We start from the raw sequence: 21,133 nt of genomic DNA, 5'->3' as shown, positions 1-21,133 counted from the left end.
CGTAAGTTTATTAGAGCTAGGTCTCCGACTAGGCTACTAATATTACACTAAGACCTACAGTAGGCTACTAACTTTAGCTCAAGTTCCAACTGACGTTTGATGAAGCTGATCGAAGGAACACAGACTTGCAATCTTTATTGTATAATCAATTCAGCAATAATCTCGCTTTTAAAGTCCTATGATATGAAAATAGTTGTCCGGTGAAAAAACCTCACGTAGAAGAGGAATTAAGTCAAGAAGAAAACAACCGGTATCACTACTCTTACAGCCTACTATTATCTAACAGGATTAGTGTATATTGTATACCTTACCAAGGCATTACCATGCTGATGCTTCCATGGAGCTAAATAAATAAATACAGGCCATGAGGCAGCTATGTATTTTAATGACCACTAATGTGGGAGAAGCCCGCAAGGTTATATGCATTACAACTTCATGCCGGGTGGCTTCCAATTCAACATTTTAATTCAAATTTGAAATCTAAAACTGAAACTTGAGTACTATGCATTTGTTACACCGTCGCTGTTCAGTGTTGCATATTCATTACTAAACTCACATCTAGGCGTGGTCTAGTTCTTAAAATGAGAATGGTTTTTTCTTCAAAAACGCTTTTCAAATTTTACGTAGTTTTCTGTTAGTTTTAAAAACTATCACTGTCCTTTTCAATCATCAAATGATATACAGTAACTTCATCCATGAATAACACTGGTGGTACATTGAAAAGTAAAAAAAACATAAGATCAAACATTATCTTATGTTTTTTCCATTTTCGGTAAGCAAGGAATTACCCTGCCAGTGTCTTTCATTTAAAAAATAGAGTTGCTGGCAAGGATTTCAAGTGCCAAGCTGCACATCAAAAGCTCATTAAAATGGTTCAATATCACCAACCTCCATCTGCAGTGACTGATTAAATGTTTCTACTTTGCCTCTCAAAAATTGTCATTATTGTAATGTTCTGGAAAGTAATAACCACTTCTGTGGCTTCCTCTATATAGCAGATATAAGTGCTTGTTGCAATACATGGGTGAACAAGCTATTAATTAAAAGTGAATGTTTGTATAATGTGAAGATCACAGAATTCATCCACAGCTTTTGTTGAAGACATGCATGAAAACATATCCCATCAGCAAGTATGCAAACTGGAGAAGGATTACAAAAAATTTAAGGTTCTTCTTACTCCTTCTTAGGTTTGCTTTGGAGAATTTGGAGGCCCTGGAACAACATATTGATAAAGAGCTGTATAATTGAAAAGGCTGTTTATAATAGGTGACCAAGTAGGTTACCAATCTAAGCAAGTCAGGTAATGTAAATCTAGAGTACAATTTAGTCATATGGAGACAGGTATTAGAGATGGAATAAATACAATATCAGTGTTTACTTTCATGACAGTCGAACCTGCCTATAGACAAACAGCCCTCCTTAAGTACACTTGAGCATTAATTATTTGTTCCCTAATAGCATTAACTACCCCAAGTATTGCCATTAGGATTCATCCTTGGGCGTATTTAATTGACCAGCCACCGTATGATTGTAAACACAAGTGCTCTAATGGTCAGCACTACTTTCCTGTGTGTGGACACGTTTGACTTGACCGCTGAAATAGTACACTGTGTGTTCAGTCATGAATTTGTGCAGAGGAGCGTATTTGCTGTAGGCAAGGAAGATTGTAACTTATATAAGTCACTTACAAAAATATTTAAAAAATTCCATATCTGTATCCAGAACAACTTTAACTTTATCTAGTTTTAAATAGACAAGTACTCCCTGTTGTTGTAAGGGTCTACGAGCCTTACAAACAGTAAAGGACCGCAATCAAATAACCCTCTGGACATAACCATTGAACCAACTAGCCTTTAACTTCTATTGTTTCAATATCTATAACTACAAGGTCAATCACGCACTACAGTTTATTTATATCCACTCTAATTGACCAACCATGGTCTAATTACTAACTGTTCTGTAGTTCTCAGCTGATCAATTCAGCCATCTGTTCATTCATTTGTTTATCCTTTATTTAAATGACTGGATGCTTTCCTGCCCTTGAATATCTTACTTAATTGTGTCTGATCTTCCCATAATATATATTATACAGTATAAATACCTGTGTCCTGTGGTGCAACACAGCCTGCTAAATTTTAATTCCAATACTACTTGTAAATCTGTGATATAGACTAGTACAGGATACCAATACAGAGCACTAGGCAAACTGCAGGGAATTATTTATTTAATTGTCCAACCATGTAATTCACACATTTTTTTCTTTTTTAACATAGGAATCATCTTAGTAGTAGGAACAGGAACCATAGCATAGTGTAGTATAGTATACTAACCAGGAACCAAGGGACAGACTTCAGAGCTTTCAAAGCTGCTACACTAAATTATAACACTTATATTATTCCCTGTAATGTACATCTTGTACACTTGACACATACAGCTATTAAATAAAGTGTATATAATGTGAAGCAAAAATCAATTGGCACCATTTTGATTCAAAATCCATCGAACAATCTAGTGCTCTCCTGCCTTTATATATACATATGACTATAGTCCACAGATCCACCGATTCTGCAGCATTTTCAGACAAGAAAAAAAAAATTCAGAATGAAGGATACTCTAAAATGTATCACAGAGCCTTACTGAGGTTCTAGGAAGCTGCAGCACTTTTAAATGATTTTTCATTCCAGAGAGGATTTCAATTTCTCTGGAATGTATTTCAAAGTCTTGGTGGGGAGGTGAACAGTTTGTGTGTGTTTTGGGGCTGGGAGGGGGTGGGGGGGGGGGGACTGGTGGGGTGAACTGTTCAACAGTCCTAGTAGTCATCATTATTTTACCTAGACATGTTTCTAACAATAATTCCAAACTGATAGTTTGATCTGATATGAATGCCTTAAAAACTTAAGGTCACTACATAGCTGTATTAATGTATTATGCAACATCCAACATACTACAATCGATATGCCAGCATTGCTATCATAGCAGCTGTATACACCTAACAGTGTTAACATGCCTACATACGTGTGTATTAATAAGAGCAGAATACAACCATACACTATGAATATAACCGTTACCGGAGCTCCGACAATCCCTCCAAGTAATTGCTAAATTCTTTGAATGATCATAACAGTCTATATACAGCATGTACAGTGTATCACTAAGAATATGATCTCACAAGTGCTGTTCAGAATTCTTCCAATTAAATGCATCGAGGCTACATTGCGACATGCACTGGGTCTCTTATGTCGATCTGATGTGCACACCTATCGGGGAAGGCTGCAGAAATATTCCAAAGATGTTTCTGATATTCAATTGAAATGATTAATATGGAACTTACCTACTAAAATCTATTAGGAGAGGGTGAAATCTTTATACAGTAAAGGAGGCTACAAATATAAATCACATCCGAATATTTACATTCGTTCAGAGGGTAGAGGACAGGGAAGGGTTGGGAGGGGTAAGGGAGCAGAAAAAGCTGCATAAACAAATTCATAAATCATAAAATTGTGTTATTATATTATTCTACAAGGCAAATAGAAATGTAATACGCATCACATGTTCGAAGAACAATTGACGTTATAAGGAAAAAATAATTTTCAACTTTTTTTCAATTTTGAATGAGAGGATAAGAAAACTAAAAATATGATGGACTCTTGTCCAGCAAATAAGGTTTCCCAAATCCAGCTTTAAAGCTTGAGTGTTATCAAAAGAGTCCTGATAAACTTGACCAAAATCAGTCCCATACGCTACTTTAACTCAATAATCGTTCAGGTAAAACCTATAAACCCAGATAAGTACTCTGGCTTGGAGAGCATATATCTATACAGAGAAGAACTGAAGTATTTACAAGGGTCTTAATTATACTCTCCTGGATGGGTTTAATCACTAACCAGCTTTATCAACACTAACCTGCGAGTCAAAATAAAGGGTAACCCTGACCATTAAAGGTAACTTGTTTTTATCCTTGAATGAAGTTAATCCTTTGAGGGTCTCTGTTTATTGACGTTTTTTATCTCTGCGACACACTACACAGTAGCCTTTTGCAAACTTCAATGGACCAATTGCAAATAATTTCATTATTCAAACCTGATTGAGATGAACGACTGCAAAAAGGCTCATGTAAGAGTACTTTACTTGTTGCTTGTTGTCAACTAGTTAATTAATCATACACAAATGAAGTGGAAGGTCATCACAAGTTTGTACTTTTTGAAAAGGGTTACACACTGCGGCAGACAGAATACAATAGATAATACCAAGGTTTCCCTTTTCCCTTGAAATTTAAAATGGCAGTGCAAAAATTTGGCCATTAATCCTTTCAGAGAACTCTGAGGAAAAATGCAAGCAGCAAGTTTGAGGAAACTTGTATGGAAATTTCTTGGTATTGGTAAACTTTTATTCTCTTTACATTGTTGTTTCCCATTTGTTTTCCTTCAGTTTCCTAATAAATTCCTTCAAACCCTGCACCTTTTATGTATACAATAGCGTTACAAGAGCATCTAGATTATTTAAGTTCTTTTGGTTTACAGTTCTACTATTTGTATCTATAGTGAACACAAAATTGAGAGTACAATGGTTTGTGTGGAGCCAGGCAATTAAGGAGTGCCACAAATACACTCTGTTATCAAGTTGCTGCACTGTTGCCTTAACTGGATGGACTATAAGAGAACACAATTAATTTGACAATTGAACAGTTTCGTAATCTATAACAGTTCCAGCACATCCGGGAGGTTAAATTTTTCCATTTCACGGTCTGTGACCATGTCTGTCTTCAGCTTTGACCTGACACATGACCTCTGAGAATCTACTTCTGGTATTTTGCAGCACAGCATGCAGTATACAATTAAGCCTTTATAAATACATGATTATTTAAACCTAGGGATGAGTAATTAAAACTAAATTAAGAGTTCATATTTATATTCTTTTTAATAAAAAGAAAGAATTTCAGATAAACTCTTATTCCAATTTGGCAGATATTCTGCTTTAAAAGTTGGTACAGAAACAGGACTTGAGAATGTCTCCAATTGACATCACATAACCACTATGTTTTACCAATTAATTTTAATGCTAATTCACTTCTTTTTACAAATTTTCTTTCAAAGATGTGCATTAATTTACGTACTGTATACAGAGGTGAGCAACTTTTCACCCACAAATCATTTGCTGCCAGCGACAATGTTTCTCAAAAATCCTATTAATTAGTAAAGCCCGCACAAACCTGATAGCCAAGGAAATGCATGTCATATATCCTTTGGGGAAGGGGGGGGGGTTTGACTAAAAGGCCTAGTTGCTAAGGTATTTCAACATACATTATAAAACATAGGCTATGCGTACCTAGAAATTCCTGATGGTTATTTTTCCATTTAAATGCAATTTCAAATTTTGTCAAGGGGGACAGGAGGTTTGATCATCCGTTAAGTGTACCAGACCTGCAGACTTAGCTAAACATATCACTGCAGCCAGCAAGATCAATTTTCGTGCCCACCACACTGACATATTTTACTGTGTTACTCTATATAGTGACATCCAAGAAAACATGAATAGACAATTGATGACATTTAAACTGACAGGTTTCACCCTTTCCTTTAGTCACTGTACACTTTTGACATCACACATTGTGTTCATGGTACATGTGTAAACAGCCTTGTTGACATGACATTTATTTGAACCTGTGTAAGAAGTCCTTTATCAAATGCGTCTCTATCACATGATAAAGACCAGGTTGGGTAATTCCCCACTTTTGATTATCACAATTATGGTTTCAATTGTAAGGGTATGTCTGATAATTTCCATGAATGTTACATAGAACACACCTCTTTTCACATGAGGGGCGGCAGGGGAGGGGAGGGGGGGAGGAGGGAGTTGGGAATGGATAATTGGGGTGGGTTTCCCTTCCTCTTTAATGTTTTTTTCAAGAGCTACACTGCCATGTGTTGATATACAAGGTTACCAGAGCTACAGTACATAGTACAGTCTAGTAAAGTCTACAGTAGTAGCTGAACATAAAATTCACAAACACTGAGTGAGAGGATAGATCCAGACAGATAAATCATCCTTGCAAACTCTAGCAATTAGTGATTGGAGGAGACATTGGAGATGTACAGTGAAACCATTGGATGTTTAGTACCTGAGGCAGCTAGCCAGATGCACATGTATGTGTACACTTACACTTGGTATGCATACTTCAATCAATGTTTGAATTAAAGATGAGGCTTACGTCCTTGAAAATATATATACTATTACCTTTGCTCACTCCAAAATTGTCAATCGATGGTGAAATAATGACGACTGTAAAACTTTGGGAGGATATATCACAATCATATAAATATGAAAGATCCTTTACATATTTCAGAAATGAAAATAAATTTCCAGACTGGAATGAACCAGTAATAACTATTGACTGGCATATATATCTATTTATATCTATATGTGTATATACATATATATATATATACATATATATATATTTTAAAAGGTTTCGTATTTGACTAAACGGTGTAGAAATCGCTACAAAGGAAAGCAGTCAAAATGCTTGTAACTTATGTAACCATACACACTAGATATCCTAGTTGAATTAAGATGGGAATCCAGTTAAATACAACTTGTGTAACCTACCTTAAGGTTTTGCTTTCAATCTATATTCATGTGTTCCTCAATTTTCCTCTTTAAACGTCATCGAGTGTCGATTTTAATTGTTTATAATCCGTCAGGGCCTTGGAGAAGATTAGCTACAGTCTGTCTGACCTAGTAACCCTGATTAAATTTTGGTTTGAAGATTTATACATAAATGTACACTATACTACTAACATGAATCGATCAGTGTGAATCACCAGTTCAAGCCGATAGTAAATGTTGAGCCTAATTAATACACTGAGGGGTATCCAGTTGTATGTGTGTCAGTAAAACATGGTATTAAAAGGAGATACAAATTCAACCCCATCATCTTTACCTTATATTATGACAGAGATCTTGGTGAAGAACCACTGGTACCCCAAACAGCTAAGAAATGTCTCGCTCGGTTTGGAAGATATCCTCGCTTAATGGTAGTGTCTGGGAGCTCTAAGTTTGTAAATCTGTGATGTCATAGCCCGTTTTAGTGCTGTGTTTGGGAGATGTAGTCGCTTAATGATAATGTCTGGGAGCTGTAATTTTTTAAAATCTGTGATGTCATAGTGCGGCTAGAATTTGAAACACATTTCCCTTTTCTTCCTTTCCTTTTTCCTTCCTTTTCAAATTTTTCAAGGTAGGATGTTGATGGGCGTTGAAACTGAAACCACTGCCACTCATTAGGTGGTGTCTGAAGAGCTTACAAAGTCTATATTTGGCAGAAAATAAACATTGTAATAAATCAAGAAAAAACATAGGAAACTGAAGCACTAGTGGGCTCACAAGACTTCAGAGCTTTATATTGTGAAGGAAAATTAAATCTGTGCTATCTCCCACATGGAATAATCCATACTTGCTGTACTGTAGCTGTTTCGGCTGTTCATGGCAGCTACTGTATCTCTCTGACATAGACCAATATGATAATGGTTACGTCTGTACCTGCTTTAATAGCCAGACAGTTATTCGATGTATGTACAGTGCATATTGTGTGATATTAATTTTTTTTTTCCCCCTTGCTAAGGATGAAACTACATTACTTGCCCTTAACTACTTGGGTACTCGAATGGTTAAATATAAACAACAGAGTGCCCAGAGTATAATAGATACAGAAACATTTAATTATGAGTGAACGTCATGGCTTAGTCTGAATAATGCAATGTTAATCCAATAAACAGGCAGCGTACATTCATCAAATAGCAAGCTGCCTTGATTGTCTTATATGTCAAACGAAGCTGTATCTAAACTCGATGTAATGGATGATCGCTGGAATAACTATGTTCAACTAAATTAACAGTTGGAAAGAAATCGAGGAAGGCTAATAATTTTCATCCATAGCTGGGTTGTTGTTTTTTCTCTAATAACTTGATTGTATTTGCTGATCAAAATATGTCAAACTGGTAGAAGGCACAGAATAAGCCTTAATTTATTTTCTTTGGGTAAAGTAAATGTCTTCAAAAGGTGTTGTTACTGAATTTGCACAAACTGTTTGTTAAAACCGACTGCAGTAATCTCTCCTGTTTGCCTTCATGCTTAAACAATTTATGCATTTATGGTTTAATTAAATGAGCAAATAAACATCTACTTTGAGTTTAAAAGTAATTAACTATATCAAACAAGATATAATGAACTGGTCTCTTCATGTGCAAGTTTCTCAGGAAAGTATGGCTGACTTTGATCTCCTCCAACATACAGTAAATGAATCAAAGATTATAGGCTCGACAAACAGTATGTAGATATATATATATAGAAGCTCACATTCCTTGAAAAGTAGAGCTCAGAGTAAAGTTCACAACAATTAGAACACATAATGAGGTCACAATATATGGTTAGCGTCCTGTATCAGCCAAAATTGGGTTCGCAAAAAAAAAATTGAAATTGTGAAGAGATTTTATGATTTAAAGCTGCCTTTCTGTTTATCATGCATATTGCAAGACAAAATTGTGATTTGTAAGCATATGTGATATTTCCCATCCATTATAAATATACTGTCAAGCTTTGAGTTAAGTAATTAATAAACAACAGAAAAACTGACTGGGAAATTATAAACAATGGAAACGCGCGAAGAATTACCCAAAAGTTTATGGTTTGAATCCTGGTATAGCCATAAAACATGTTCGCTCTCGACTTCCAAGCTTTTTATTTTGAGTCATTGTTTACAACTTCACCGAAAAGTAATCAATCAATCATGTAAAAAAATAAAGAAGCATGCTTTTCCTTTCAAAACCTCACAAATTAAAATAATTTGAGCACTGTAAGCAATGCTAACTACAAAATTTCTTTCTTCTTTCAAAACAAGTTAGTTAATCAAAAATCCAACAGTCAGTTTTTTTTTGCATGTGTGTTGGTTTATGATTTATTCGTAATATATTAGTCAATAATATCCTTGAATTAATCATCAGTGGCTAGCTGTCATACAATACCATTCCATTCAGTAATTAAGTCCTACAGCTACTTCTTTGTGTGTGTGCATGTGTTTACAAGTTGCTTTTTTATTCATCAACTAGAATGTCCTAGAATGTTGTTTTATCTGTGAATTAACAGTTGTTTCAGGGATGTTTTCAGCCCTCATCTTCAATTATCTGCACTACACATAAAAACAACAACTAATTCATATATATGCTTTATAATTTATTATTGTTAAGGAATATATTTACAATATAAACACAGCTCTGTACTACAGTTACCAGATTTCATACTTTACTAAATTTTTATTACTCTTCTGTCCCAGCTGCACAGCATCTACCATCAAGTCATCTAAAATTGTGTATTGAATTCCTATTCCACCTGGAATTATCAGTGGAAATTCAAGTTCATTCTGATCTCTAGGGACAAACTCATATTAACGGCAGCACTATACGCATTCAGAAATTTTAGACTACCAGGTCAGCTGGGCATGACAGTCATACAAAGAAACCAAATATATGTAATACTAGGTGATGAAAGCATTTTAATTAGACCATACATATATATGGCTAGACATATGTATGTTTGCACGGGGCACAATGCATGGCTAAGCATGCATACATATGAACGATGGGACAAAGTTCTATTAGGGTAGTCTTGTTACAATCACAGCTGTGAAACAATTAAGGGGTAAAATATACTCCAGGTGTATGGAAAGACGGCAGGTAAAATTATAAAAATGAGAAATTATTTGACAAATGATGTTCAAATGGCAGCAGATGGGAGGTTAAAAGGCAGGCTGATGTAAATTATATGTAAATTAAATTGGGAGATTAATAGTGCTGCTCAATAAACTATATATAGCCAAGCTTCTATAAACTCTTTACAAACTCTGATTATAATATGGTTTACACAGGCCTCTAATAAGCTACATAATTTAGATTTCGCAAAATGCCCTGTGTCACATCTACATTCGATATTCTACACTGACATGACTATTATTCTATGTTATTCAAAAAAAATAAGTCAATTAAAAAATATATCTCACAAATTCAGAATCATATCTCATTTTAGGCTAGCTGTTTTAATGCAAATCTAAAGCTGATTTGTGGTTGATTCTTGGCATCTTTAACATTGTAGCCATAAATGGCACCTAATTTGTGGTATTAACACTTCAAGATTGAATTACATACGACCGTAACATATACCGCTCTATAGTCAATCTCTCATTGATCATTTACCAAATCTTGGTGTTGAATGATTGAAATTAGATAATTCATTTGAATGCAAAGAAACAAACTAATTAGATGAACAGAGCCCTATTTCAACATCCCCCCTCCACCCTCTCCTGCACACACTACCAAGGATCTAACCAAACCCTCAACTCATGAAACTCTACCAAATATTGAATCACTACTTCTCTACAAGAACTTTTATGGTAAATAACAACAAAACATAAAATCAACCAAAACCTGGCTACACTTTCTCTAATGTGTAGTAAAGTCCATATATGTACATGAAACATAAATTGGAGTTAATTGAAATGAATCACAAACTCAGCATGTATGCTGTCATATGTATGCTGTCATAATAGACTGGAGAGTATTAATGCATGTATTCATGTTAGCTGGTCTACAGTCTAGTACTGCTTAAAGGAATTATAATTGCCCTGGATGTTTTATATAGCAATTCTACAAATAAAGTCTCACTTAAGACAAATACATGCAAAGGCTTAGCTACAGTATGTGACTCATTGACAGTTCTATTCCTCAGAGTCAGAAACACCTCACTGTACTTGAACAGTATGCAAAACACAAGGCCTATATACAGTAACACTATACCAAAAAGATTATACAGTCTAGGCTATGATTTTGTGACTCATAAATGACTAGACAGAGCTCAGGAACAATCTGATGGTCTGTTCAACTACTGTAGGATGTGTTAGTACAGCTCATTTTGTCCATGTGGTTAATTAATTGACTGAACAAATTCTTTCGAATATGCAGTGAATAGTTTTACACCAGAGAGTTGTCAAAGTTTACACTGTTGGTGTTATAAAGTATATCCGAAATTGGTGTGTTATTTCCCAGTAATAAACGTGTTTTTGATTTGTTTCTAGGCTGATTTTTTCAAGCTTGTTTAAAGTATCATTAGAAGAGTAAGACGCAATAATGAATACATGAACACTGAATATGCATTACCTAGGCTAATGCCCTTTCAATTAAAAATTCTGGGTACATACAGTACAGTAGTTTTAGGAACAAAAGCAACTTATTGTAGAAGACGCGCAAATACTGCAAAAAATCTTATCCTTCAGAGAACTTTTCAGCCCTGACACCTGATTCAAACCCAGTACCAATTTACCACTATTTGATGGTCAAATAAAGTGTGAACTCTCAGTACAATTTTAACTAGTGTATCCAAAACAGGTTTGGGAGGGGAAAGGTGGGGGCATGGGGGGGGGGGATGGAAGGACAGCAAATTTATGGCTTCCTGATTTTTGGCTTAAGCGATTCCAAAATTCCTAAAATCCTGCAGGCCAATATTACCGAAATAGCTCCATGGTATTAGGAACAAAAGCAACTTATTGTTGAAGAGCAAATACTGGAATTTTTTTTTTAAAAATAGAACTTTTCAACCCTGACACCTAATTCAACTTATGGGGCTATTACCGAATAGCTCCATGTTCAAACCCAGTACCAATTAACCACTATTTGAAGGTCAAATAAAGTTTGAACTCTCATTGCAATATTAAAACAGGTTTGGAAGGGGAAAAATTTACAGTGCAATGTCATGCAAAACAAATCATCCCTTGTTCCTGGTATTTTCCAGTTCAAACTAAGTTCACATGAATGAGCAGACTCAATCTAAACAGTCACATCTGAAATTAAGAACTAACTCATTGACACAATTTCAAGGTTATCACTAGGCTTGGCCAAGTCGTTTGTAATACTCTTTTTCTCCCGTGCAAACTGTACATGCCCCAGAGTCCGTTTCTGCATACCACCAATGTGCTTGCCCACTGTATTTTACATGCCCGAGGATCTGTCCGATACAAACGTCTTGGACATTTCTCCAAAGAGGGGCGTGAACTTATGCAAATCACAAAATCTTTATTCATATTATTGTTATGAAATTGCATGTGATGTGAGATCATGTTTCTTCTACAGCAATTAGCGACCGTCTCGCAGTCCAATCTAACGCCAAGTGATTGTTCACTGTGGGAGGCAGGGCTTGAATAACATTATGGGTGATGAGGGCCAACCTGATTGGCTTCTTTGCTTTTCCGAAGCAAATCTGCCAAATCAAAGGAAAACATAAAATAGCTTGGGAGAAATGTGAAAGACCCTAGTATCAATCTAAAGCGTTGCCACGGGCGTTCTCTGGGCAGTACAGCAAATAGAAACCGGAAAAAAGCTTTGTGAAAAAGAAAGGTACACTAGGCTGTACATACTAGTGTCTTAACAAGACAAGGTTATGATTCACATCTAGATGTTACAATACAGTACATGTAACACAGTGAGTACTATAGGGATCCATAAATATGGTAGGCATCCACCACTGGTAACATTTCTTCTGGTGTGGGTGGAGTCCCAGTTGGGAGCATGGATGGCAGATTTACAACCTAGCCAGTTACCACAAAGTCCACAATGCCATATCATGTACCATACACTATACTCTACTCAGTAAAGATGTAATGAAATTGAAGGTCAAATGGGGGAATGTCCCTATCACACAATTCAAAACTCTCCAATCTACCATCCTGTAAACATGAAACCAAGTAGGGGCAATACCAAGAAGGGACAATCCCTCCCAAAAATTTTGTATGAGACTGCCTATACATAATACTGTACACAAAGTACTAACAGTATCGTGCAATCGTCAATATGTAACTACCATACTTTGGTCTGCTTTGTCTCTATAGTCTAAACTTTTCAAAACAAAATGTTACAGAAAATGGACAAAGCTTACACTGCGAAAGAAAAGGACTTAATTACATCACGGGACAGACAAAGGACCACAGATCTGCTGATGAGGGTACCTTCACTATCCTAATAAAGATGATTGAGTGAGTGATTCATCATTGGCATCCACCTTGAACTAAAACAAATTGTTAGTTGTACCTAGCTGTACTTTCTGGTCAAGATATATTATACACAAAATCTTTGGAGATGATATAAACATGGTATACAGATCACACAGAATTAGGACCGACACGACAGCGTCCTCAGTCAAAACGTTAAAGGATCCCCTGTTACAATACACACTGTCTTCAAACAGTGTTGTACATAGTGCTTATTTGAAGTATATTACACCGATAGGCTTTATACTTCCATAGTTTTGTTATGGTTTACACTACAGCTGTACTGGTAAACAAACATACAAGGCAGTTATTTTTAATAGATGTGTAACTCCACGATATCAATTTTTATGAACAAAGCAAGTTGCACCTTCACCATCTGATATCGATAGTACTTTGTGGAGCAATCAGGAAGGAAAACAGGAAAGTCCTTTTGGTTTTGTATCAATAAAACAGTTTACAACTTTTCATTAAATCCTTGAAGGGCACCATATGTTCTATGCGATACACGAGAAAGAAAGAAACTAGCATCCACACAATGTCCAAAAAAAAAATTTCCAACTTTGATAACAAATTTTATGATGGTTTCTAACCTTCTATGAGAAACATAACTTACTCAAATTTTAGGTTAATGATTAAAACCTTATTTCCACATCCTAGATTTGGCTTCTTTTTTGCCTTTCCTTCTTAAGACTTTATTTGGAAAAAAATCCATCCATTCTGATGGTGGTTGATCAGTTCAGATCAACTTCTGATGTTGCTGATGGTCAAGCAATGATTTCTGTTCACTGAGTGTTTTTACATTGAAAACTGTGTTTATTGTTAGACACTGTGTTTTATTGTTAGACAATGGAGTTTCTTTCCAATTTGAAGCTATTTCTAAAGAATAGTTAACTTCCTTGTAGGGTAGGCATACAATCACTGAAGAATGGTTGGGTAAAAGGCAGTGTAAATGTAGCATAATTACTGTATGGTCACTACTTGCTGACCAGGGAGACTTGATTATTAACTAACAAAAAGAGAAATTTCAATGTGTAAAGTAGTAATTTACACAGTAAAAAATAAATACAAATATTTTATTTTTTTGAAAATGAAAGTATTCCTATCCTATACATCTCCCATCAGCATCACCAGTTAATGATTTATTCGATTTTGTCTTACAATATTAAGTTTGATGTTATGACTGAATTCAGATTAACATAGTGACCTTTGGGTATTTATAGCACTTGGCATAGACAGGACTATTTTGTGGTAAAAGTGATCCATTAACTTACCCCTTATAAAAAACACCAAGAGAATCCAAAACTTAAGAAACCTTTGAAGAACACTCTTCAATCGTAAACTTAAAATCCCTCTTGCATAGATATCAGCTGGTTTTACAGCTATTCCACACTGTGTACTCTGTTAGATTGTTTACCATCTAGAAGTTTGTTATGTAGTATTATCCCTACCTACTTGGTCTTCATCATCTTTGGTTAACCATTCAATCATGTCCAGTCCCAATTTAGTTAACCCCACCCGTTTGCCTGATAGCAAATTATTGGCTTTACAGTCTGATGCAAAGGAGGTGGATTAACATGTAACTCTACTATTGGTAAAATTATTCTCAGCTAGATGTCTGTAAACTGTCATATTTCCTCTGAAACAGGGATGGGAGAAGGGGAAAGGGGATGGGAGAAGGGGAAGCGGATAGGAGAGGAGAGGGGTGGATTGGCATGGGTTCCAGGAGGCTTTGGCCAGGCCAAAGCAAGGAGGGTGTTCTCACAGCATAATAATCAACAGGTTTTTCACCATTTCAAAATGTTCAAATGGTATCAAATGGTACATTTTGAAATTAAATTAAAGATCCAATTTATTGAATTGAATATGATGGTGACCGTCCTGACAACCCTCAGGATTATCCGCTGTGTGCTGAAGACTAACAAATTAACAACACTCTAAAGTAGAAACACAAAGTGTGTACCAGTTGCTACAAATGCCCTATACAGTACAGTAAAAGAATGATGTGTAAAACGTTGAACATTTGACGTATAATAAATGTCAGGGATTAAAGTTCAAGAATAAAACACTGTTCTTTTCGCTCCTTTTAGTAATTGTTTAGAAGTTTCTCTCAACAGAAATGATATTTGACAAATATGCCGCTCGGTAACTTCCCATGAATGCATTTGTAGAAAGCTTTAAACCCACCATGCGATGAACCATGTCACTGATAAAGCAAGCTTTCTGTTTTGTACTGAATATGCTATACAGACATACTGAACATATATAGCAATGACAATATACATGGCAAAGAGTGATGACTCAAAGTCACTCAATTTTCAATAGTCAGGCGACTTAAATAATTTTGTTAATTTTTTGCCTCGCAGATACTGTACGACATTGTGAAAATTTTTTCTGGCAGCAACTCAAATCAACCTCCAAATGAAGCAACTCATTAGGGCCGATGTAGGGCCGATGGCTCTGACAATTATACACAGGCATGCCATATTCTGCTAACCTCACACACAGTGCACTAGTATAGAGAATAATTTAGATTTCAAATTTTGTGTGCATTTTTTCATGCGATAATGGATACATTATTCCCTGCACTATCATGGCAGTTTTCATGATATATTTTGCAAAATATTTTCCTGATATCTATCAGTGACAATCCTAAGAGGTTTTGAGCGTCAGAAAATATACAGGTAGTACAGTTTTAACTGAAAGCTACAACACAAAATACAAGATAATTAAATACCATTAAATACCAAACACTACTTTTGTTTGTATAGTCAAAATTGACAGGGAGACCAAAATTCATCGATATTTCTGATGATGGGATATGCATTATAAGTTTATTATGGTCATTACCATGTAATATCATTACAAGCTACTCATCTGACGTGTTTTTTTCAGTATTCATGAATCAGACTTCCCAAAATATGGGTTATATTGGTAATAATTCTTGGAAGAAATTAGAATGAAACCTTTCAAAGGTGATGGAAACGCAGAACTAACACATGATTTAAAGGGTGTGAAGACTCTCGCACAAAGAAACGACTCATGCCGGTAATCCAGGACCTAGTTTCGAATGAGGTGTAACAGAAGTGTTAGACACGACCATCGTTTCCAGAAAATACACACACAGCTTGCTACTGTCGGTAATTAGACACTAGTGTACAGTACATTCAATACATACAGCTACAGTCGATACCCACAACACAGTGTACATAGCAGCGATGGACATTTCATGTCTAGATAAAAGATAACAAGGTATCACGTTTCATTACTGTCTGCATTTTCAGAGTGCGGCACACGGTTTGGGGCCTCTAAGTGCAGTACTATATTTCAATGCTTGAATGGCAGTTGGAACAGACTTTCTTAGTCTTGCAGAATACATAGCACTTCACTGAATACAGCATCAGTCATGGAATCACAGAATATCATGACAGCACAGTAGAAAATTACAAATATGAAACTAAACTGAGCAGGTATAATCATTGAATTTTTCAGGTCAGAAGTAACATTCATAACATTTTTAGTGTAGATGCCCAAAAGTATTATCTGAAGTACATAACTTTACTGATGAAACCCCCCCCAATAAAAACAACCCCCCCCCAAAACCAAAAAAACCAACACCTGCTATTGGTCTCCTTTAATAATCTCAAGTCGACCCAAGTTATGGTTTGTGCATCAAATCATTTGATAACAGCAATAACGAAAGTATTCCATGGATATCTTATATGCGTCACAATTTCAACGGTATAGGCTAGATTTCCCCATTAACTTAGTGTGGTGTTAGGCCACCATGTGGAAGAAATTGAAAGAATTCTCACAATTATTATTTATTCATTCGATTATTTCATAGAAGGAAAAACTGACAAGGAATTTTTCGAGATGTTACTAATGGATTATAGACGGGATAATTAGAAAATAATCATCGCAAATGGCTTTTTGCTAAACTTTTTCCAAATGCGATTAAATTGCGCGAATCGCGCGGCAAATGCTAACCCCGGGCCTGCATAAAAGATAGTACTAGTAAAAACTGTTTAAGAGCTAAATTTGATGTTTATATGGCTGATTCAATAGAGGTGGAGAGCAAGCATTAGCAGCGGCAGCATTGCGATGTTAGTAGTGATGTTTATTATATCAAGTTATTAACAAGTTAATGAAAGAAACAAAAGCAAAATAGAAATTATTGAGGAAGGTTTTATACCTTATCTTACACCTGTACGTATTTGAACATGAAAACATTGCCAGTGGAGAATATCATTCATTTATTATAGCAACAAATATGTAGTTTCTTGAAAATCGCGATACACGAGGATAAACAATATTTTCCCAGGTACCCGACGGGTAACGGCTCTCAGGTACCCGGTTCCCGATTTTTGGACCTGTGTAAACACTAACATTATTATTGTGCAATAAGTAGTACATTGGTCTACAATTTTGACTGTCGCATAGAACTTCCCTTCAACTCTACCTACTATGTGTCAGATGGTTACTGTAAGGTCAATGGTAATTGCTGATATGCTAATATACAACAGATCCCAGATCTGTCCAATACAACTGGGATCACTGTGACTTTGGACACCAACTCTTTACTAAAATAGAATAGCTCCCTGTTCTTAATTTACCTTAGCATTATACACACACAATATTTAGTTTCTCAAAAGCTAAGCATTGCAAATTTTTTAAACAGAAAATGACACTCCTCCAAATTCAACCTTTCAGTGAATTCAGGATAATGGGACTAAACTGCCAAATTTGCAAGATCGCGGATCTATACAATTGACTGGTTACGCCAAAGACACGCTGACTACATGTACCTCACATTACACTAAGCTACAGATATGAACTCACTATACTAGTTGCAAGACTGAATTCATTTTTTGCCAAGTAATTCCACAGTCTGTCCTCCACTGAGTACACAGTCACCAATTTGCTAAGTCGGAGGCACATTAGGCTGTGTATGTGGAATGGAGGACTTTGTGTACTCCACCCTCATCCTGACTGGCATTTCATTTACTGTCCTCCATCATGATATGAGTATTTAGTCACTACTATGCCAACTAGATTAGCAGTATTATTGTTTGTCTGAAATGTATATGAAATTAAATATTCTGTCTAAATTTGCATTGTGGTGATGACTTGACTTGATGACTGTGTACTCAACAGTTGATATGAGTCGTACACAAAGCTGTGTTGGGATACATGGGCAGATTGGCCTACCGGTTAATCACCTTAGTACTGGTGTTCCACTGGGTACAGGGGGTTGACGTATATTCAGTCGTGAAAAGTATTACTTACATCTGAGGTGCCTCCTGCCTGTTGGAGCACAACCCTGGTTGCACCTATGCCCTGGTACGCCCGTCATGGTATTTTACAGTTCAAACAGTTACTGTAGTACACAGTCGTAACTTAAAACTTTGAACAATAACAGACCTTACAAGATCTTAACTTACATAGTCTAACCAACTGTGTTTGGAGTTTAGAGAAGACCTCACTTAGAGATGTTGATCAAGGCCTATAGGCACTTGGCCACTTTTTTTAGCCTAACTTTTGGTCTACATTTTACATTACACATTTGCATTTACATAGTAACCTTCCGGCGGTATAATTGAAAGTTAATTTTTCTACTGGATGTTTTGTGAAAATATCGTCGGTCAAATTGTATGGAAAGTTTTATTTTGAGTGGTAAACGTACTGAAGAGCCTTCTACTATGTACCAGCCTGTAGCCTACCTTAGTTATTACTAGTGAGAAAAGTTATATGAGATGTGATCGATCCCTGAGGCCTAGCTGAACTCACCGAATTGCGAAATCATGTTGCTACTTCGGAAATAAAACCAATATTCTACGCGATTAACAAAGTATACATCATAATACTATCTGTAAGTCGGAGATGAGGGTTATTTTCAACATCTTCTTTGATGAAAATCGTTTGTTAATAACAAGGGTCGAAAGAATTAAGCTTTTGCTACAGCTGGTCGGAAACTCTTGCACCTTGGACTATGCGATACATTAGTACGTGCAGTGTGTATGTATATATTCACTTCCATTCCAGTTTCAATGTTTTTGTTGAGCGAATATGAAGCAATATCTCGTTGGCTAGTGCCCGCCCACAGTGGATTGTTCCAGTTGCAATAGGGATGAAATATTATTTTTTGTTACAAAAGTGGCGCTTTAACCATGATTTAAACTTCTTTTAAGACTTAAAATATTATTATACATTTTTAAAATGCTATTGTGCTCAGTTTTGGGGTTTGTATGTGTGTAATTCTACTTCTTGTTAACAATAAGTACTTTATGTTACATGCCTATCACGTGCAAAACAGCTGAGACAAGAAGGTCATACGGCTAAGTTTTGTATACGTTTCTGTTGACACAGGCTGTGACGTCATAGTTTATGACGTAAAATACGACTCTTGTTGCCAAACTCGGCGATTGTGAACTTGCCAAAGTGGCAGCTCAATGACCCGGCATCCGGCTTCATATGGAGCTTTTTTTATTTGATACCCAATTAAAGAACGGTGGTCTATTAAGGACATGGAATTCGGTTATGACAGGGGGTTCGAGCCGTCCTCTCCTTCATGTTAGCAAAATTAATTTAAAGGGTGTGAAGACTCGCGCAAAAAGAAACGTCTAATGCCGGTAATCTGACATAGTTTCGAATGAGGTGTAACAGAAGTGTTAGATACCACCATCGATCCCAGAAAATGCACAAACTGCTTGCTACCGTCGGTAATTAGACACTAGTGTACCTCAGTACAAACAGCTTGTCAATACCAACAGCACAGTGTACTAATGATACAGCGATGGACATCTCAGGTCCAGCTAAAGATAACAAGGTATCACTTTTCATTACTGTCTGCATTTTGTAGTGACAAGAGAAAAACTTCACTTGCAAGCAATGGAAAGTTAACTTTTTCAGTGCACGGCACACGGTTTGGGGCGAGTCTTAAATGCCTTTAAATGCAGAACCAATTGGATTGTAGGAAGCATTGAAAAGGGGGCAAACCATCTGGGGACAAATAATGAGGAAGCAAAATTCACTGAGGAGCTGCTTTGACCTGAAAAAACCACTCTCCTAGAAAGCAAATTATTCCTACTAAAGTGGGATTTATTTTGGAATTCTAAAATTTTTAAAATAAAAGTTTACTAACCATTCTAATTGTTCATAACTAGCATGCCTGTGGTTTTCGTTCAGTTTCAAGTTGAGATGTTCATAACCTTATATCATGGCTTTCTAAAAGTTTCTCTTGAAAGATTTGTGTCATCTACAATGAAAGAAATCTTTGTCCTTTACAATCAATATTACAAAACGTTCTCTTCTCAAAGCAGGGTTATAAATATCTTCCTTGGTACAAGCAAATAGGATCACAGACTTACTAGATGCAAAATGGTGCTATATGATTTGCAACTTATGAAACAATGTTGAAGAATTTTTGGCTGTTTAGGTTAATTGTACCACATAATCATGTTATTTGTTTATGTAATATACAGGTACACTAGTATTTTTGTAATATTCAGTCTGCCAGTGGGGAGAAGGGGGAGAAGGGGTGCTAATTTTGTGTGTGTGGGGGGGTAACTGCTTCCACATTTCATATCGACCCTACCTTCCTCCTCCCCTCCCTCCTTCACCATGCACATAGACCTATAGCGCATGTAATTATGTTAATCTGAAATTGGGAACACTACACAAGAGCAATTTTAGCAGGTGGTTTTCAATGTTTTGTGGAACAATTTTGTGGGACCTGCACAAATCTGTAATTTCACATAATTTTCTTGTTGGTCTATCCTTGGTTTTGAATCGGCTTCCTCCTACGTATGCTGTATTGGCCGCAAATATGCTAGATATTCAAATATGGTCACCTTTGGTTGAAATTCTTAAACTGTTTAATTACAACCTCGAGGATATTTTCCTCACTGGGACATTCAGTCATCTTGTGTGTTCCTTTAAAATGTCAGAGAACAATTTGGAGAGTAAAGACCTCCACGAAAGTACTTTTTGAAAACTTATCGCAAATTATCGCATGCTAGAATTTGGGCCTATACTGATTACCTTTAAGAA

The 21,133-nt window shown here is 36.1% G+C and overlaps 1 protein-coding gene across 1 annotated transcript in view; it reads right to left on the bottom strand.

Moving 5' to 3' along the window:
* LOC139966400 (atos homolog protein A-like) overlaps positions 1–19,133 on the bottom strand; it is a 47,017-nt gene extending 27,884 nt beyond the window's left edge. The window contains exon 1 of the mRNA XM_071969346.1: positions 18,872–19,133. Within this exon, the coding sequence (XP_071825447.1) occupies positions 18,872–18,887 (16 nt within the window). The 5' untranslated portion in view covers positions 18,888–19,133. The remainder of the gene's footprint in view (positions 1–18,871) is intronic.
* Between the last annotated feature and the right edge of the window lie 2,000 nt (positions 19,134–21,133).

This window comes from Apostichopus japonicus, chromosome 4, assembly GCF_037975245.1.
Source record: "Apostichopus japonicus isolate 1M-3 chromosome 4, ASM3797524v1, whole genome shotgun sequence".
Classification (NCBI taxonomy): domain Eukaryota; kingdom Metazoa; phylum Echinodermata; class Holothuroidea; order Aspidochirotida; family Stichopodidae; genus Apostichopus; species Apostichopus japonicus.
The sequence above is the reverse complement of the archived record's forward strand: the minus strand, read 5'-3'. Positions and strand labels throughout refer to the sequence as shown.